Source organism: Geospiza fortis, unplaced genomic scaffold (assembly GCF_000277835.1).
Source record: "Geospiza fortis unplaced genomic scaffold, GeoFor_1.0 scaffold130, whole genome shotgun sequence".
In the NCBI taxonomy this organism is placed as follows: Eukaryota; Metazoa; Chordata; class Aves; order Passeriformes; family Thraupidae; genus Geospiza; species Geospiza fortis.
In genome coordinates this window covers 5,860,750-5,864,189 of record NW_005054300.1, presented here as the reverse complement: position 1 = coordinate 5,864,189, position 3,440 = coordinate 5,860,750, and the positions used below count along the sequence as shown (strand labels likewise).

Below are 3,440 nucleotides of genomic sequence, written 5' to 3'. Positions count from 1 at the left end.
CAAACCAGGGCAGCCCATGGGCTGCGGGCTGAAGCAGGGCCAGGAAGGCACTGGTGGGTAAAGGGCATAAGCACCGGCAGAGGCTGGCGGCATCCCAGGGGGGGCCACCCCAGCAGCTGGGGGCATGTTTGGTGCAACAAAAGGCATTGGTGCTGATGGTGGTGGTGGAGCTGCGGCAGGTGCTGGGGCTGAAGGCAGAGCAGAGGGAGCTTTGCTGGCAGGAGAAGGGACAGCAGCAGGGCTGGTGGGTTTGTCTGGTCCCTTCTGAGCACTGTCTGCCTCGGTGGTGGAGCGCATGGGTGACACCAGGCAGGGGATCTCCGCCAGCTCTGTCGGAGGCTCAGGGACACTGGGCCACTTGCTGGCCACTTGCTTCTTGCCTTCCTGGCTGCCACCCGCGCTGGGCTGACGGTGCAGCATGCGGATGCGGTACTCACGCAGGCTCAGGGCCTTGGGTTTGGCTTCCTTGGGCAGACCCTCACTCGGCTCTGCTGCTGGCACCCTCTGGGCAGGCTCCAGCCCAACACCTTGCTCTGGGAGCTGAGAGGCAGCCTCCAAGACCCCACTGCTCTGTCTGGCAGATGGCTGCGCATCTCCCTGGCTCTCAGCCTGGTCTGTCGGGCTGGGACATGCAGCTGCTGGCTGCCCCTCCATGCTTGGTGCAGTCTTCTCCAGGGACACCAGAGTCTTGTTTTTCTCCAGGGCTACATTCACAGTTTCTGGTGTTGGCTCCTTCTGCAGCTCCTGCTTCACCTTCTTGGGCAGCAAGGCCCCTGCTGTGCTCTGAGGCCTTCCCCGGGGCCGAGATGCCCGCTCAGCATGCAGCTCCATCTGCCCCTCCTTCCGGGCTCGCTCCAGCTGCTGTGCCAGGAAGTCTGAGACCTGAACAGAGGGACACTCTGCTCGCTGCCTGCTGATGGCTGCCTGGGCATGGGGCTGTCCAGAGCCAGTGGAACGGAGCCGGTGGGCTACACAGTCCCTGCCAGGCCTGGCCTGCTTGCTTTGGTCCTCCTCTGCTTTCTTTTTCCGACTCTTCCTTGCTCTCTCACGCCCCCGTCCCTTCTCAGAGCATTCACGTTTTCCACCTGCTGGGGCTTCTGTGCTATGCCAGGAGCTCTTGTTGGGACCTGAGGCTCCAAGTGCCGCTGTCTCCAGTGGGGAGGTGGCCTCTGGGATAGCGTGTGAAGTCTCCTTCCCAGGCAGTTTTTCCTCCTTCTCCTCTTCCAACCTATTTTCCTGGGTTGGAGCTCCTGGCGGTTCCCCACGATCTTCTGGGATTGACTCCCCAGTAGTCTCCTCTACTCCCAGGAGTTGGGGCTCCAGGTCAGGGGAGTTGGGAGTCAAGGGCTGCAGAACCACAGGGATCTCCACACTCTCTCCCTCTCCAGGTACAATTTCCAGCAAGACAGGACTGCTCAGAAGTTCCTTGGCCACAGGCTCTGTGTCAGGGTCCAGGCACACAGTGAAGGTGGGCAGGCAGTAGGGGTGCATGGACTTCACCAGCTCACTCAGGGATACGTCACCTGTGTTGATGATACAGGGGTCTTCATGCTCCTCCAGTGCCGCCCCTGCCTCACTCACACAGAAATCCACAGCTTCCATGCTTCTGTCTAGTTCCAGGCTCAAGGCAGCCTCTTCCTCTTCTTCCTCCCCATCACTGCGCTGTGGCAGGGGCTGCTCTCGGGCTCGGTGCCAGCTCACTTTCCTCTCCACTCTCGGGGTACTGCAGACTTGCTTCTTTGGCAGCACTGGGTCCTCAAGGCCATGAGTAGCACGGTTCCAGGTCACATCTGTGTCAGTCTGGGAAGGGGGACCACAGCAAACATCAGTTCCTGGGCTTTTAGCAGCACTCCCCCAGGACAGCCAACTGGGTCTGCTGCAACTCTACAGCAAAGCCCCATGGCTGACAAAAAGCTGGGACACATCTGACCTGCCCAGTAAAACACAACAGAGCTGGAAATCTGATGCTCCTATGGAAGCATCCCCAGTCCCTGGCACCCACCACACAAGGCAGACCCTGCTCCCACTGCCACTGGTGCCTTGCAAAAGTCTCAGGGAAAGGATGCCCATGCCAGGAGGGAAGGCTGGGGCTGGGGGCTGCAGCAGAGGCAGTTATCCCAGCACCACCCCAACACTGCTGCTTCAGCTTGCCCTGCTCAGCTGCTCACCTTCCCAACCACAGAGACACTGCTGCTGCTGTTGCTGAGAGGCCTGAGAGCCTTAGGCTGTTCCAGGGTAGGGCTCTCACACTCCAGCAACGGGCGGGATAAGGTGAGAAACTTCTGAAACTGGAAAGATGGACAGAAGATGAGACAGTAGCAGGTCTATGCTGCTGGAGGACACAGGCCACCCCCAGCCCACAGTGCCCATGCACTTCACCCCACAAAGCCCAAGAGCAAACAGCCCTGTTTCATCCACAGTGCACACAGCTCCCACTGGGGACATGCTGCTCCCCAAAGCCTCTGGCACATCTCTGGCTCTTTATAAAGACTCAAGGGGGGCGCATGGCCCTCCAGAGCACTTCTCTCACATTGGAACAGTCATAAGAGTACATCTCAGGGTACTGGGGACCAGGGTCCTACTATTTCAGGGCACCCTCATGCTAGGACCTAGCAGAGCCCTGCCAGAGCATCTTCCCATGGGCTCTGGGGTCAGGCTGCATCTGCCCCCCAACTTACCGAGGTATTCTCCCGTTCACGAGGTGAGGTCAGCAGCTCTGCATCCATGATGGTGTCAAAGGGAGACAAGGTCTCATCATCTGTGCTGTCCAGGATCTCTGTGATGGCAGTCAGCAGGGACAGCTCGTTCTGTGCATCCAGGCAGGTCTTGCTCTGCTGCAAGGGTAGGGATGGTCTCAGAGGGCGATGGGACACAGCCCTAAGACCTGGACACTGAGGACACTGCCATCACCCCCACCCATGCCACAGCCAAGGCCAGCCCGGCCACAACATCCCACATCTGTGTGTGAGCTCCCACCTCGCTCAGAGAAAGATCCTCAATGATGGAGATCACAGAGGAGTCAAGATAGTTCTGCATTGTCCCCAGGATCTCTTCAGCCTCTAAGATGGTTTCTGCATCCAACGATGTTAAGTTCAGGTCATCATCCTCAAGGGAAAAGCACTGTTGAGGAGCATGGGGAGCCAGGTAAACACTTTGCACAACCCCACTACCAGCACTGATTTCCTCACAGTACACATGGGCTCTGAACAGCACCCTGACCACGCAGGGGAAGCAGGTGGGACGCAGCTGAGGTCAGAAGGTGGCACAGGGCACTTTCCCCCATGCTTTCAGGAGAGTCCACTGCCCAAAGGCCTGTGCTGCTTTCAGCCCAAGACCCTTCCAATTACCCAGGATGCCTCCACACTGAAAATTTCTGCCTGATTCACTTTGCAGCTGCATGACTGGGAAAGATGAATGGATAAAACACCAGGCTCTACCCA

At 58.6% G+C, this 3,440-nt stretch overlaps 1 protein-coding gene across 1 annotated transcript in view; it reads right to left on the bottom strand.

Moving 5' to 3' along the window:
* PPRC1 (PPARG related coactivator 1) overlaps window positions 1–3,226 on the bottom strand; it is a 10,039-nt gene extending 6,813 nt beyond the window's left edge. The window contains exons 1-4 of the mRNA XM_031061422.1: window positions 2,977–3,226; window positions 2,679–2,834; window positions 2,169–2,288; window positions 6–1,800 (exon numbers count right to left, since the gene is read on the bottom strand). Of these exons, the coding sequence (XP_030917282.1) occupies window positions 6–1,800; window positions 2,169–2,288; window positions 2,679–2,834; window positions 2,977–3,036 (2,131 nt within the window). The 5' untranslated portion in view covers window positions 3,037–3,226. The remainder of the gene's footprint in view (window positions 1–5; window positions 1,801–2,168; window positions 2,289–2,678; window positions 2,835–2,976) is intronic.
* Window positions 3,227–3,440: the final 214 nt, after the last annotated feature.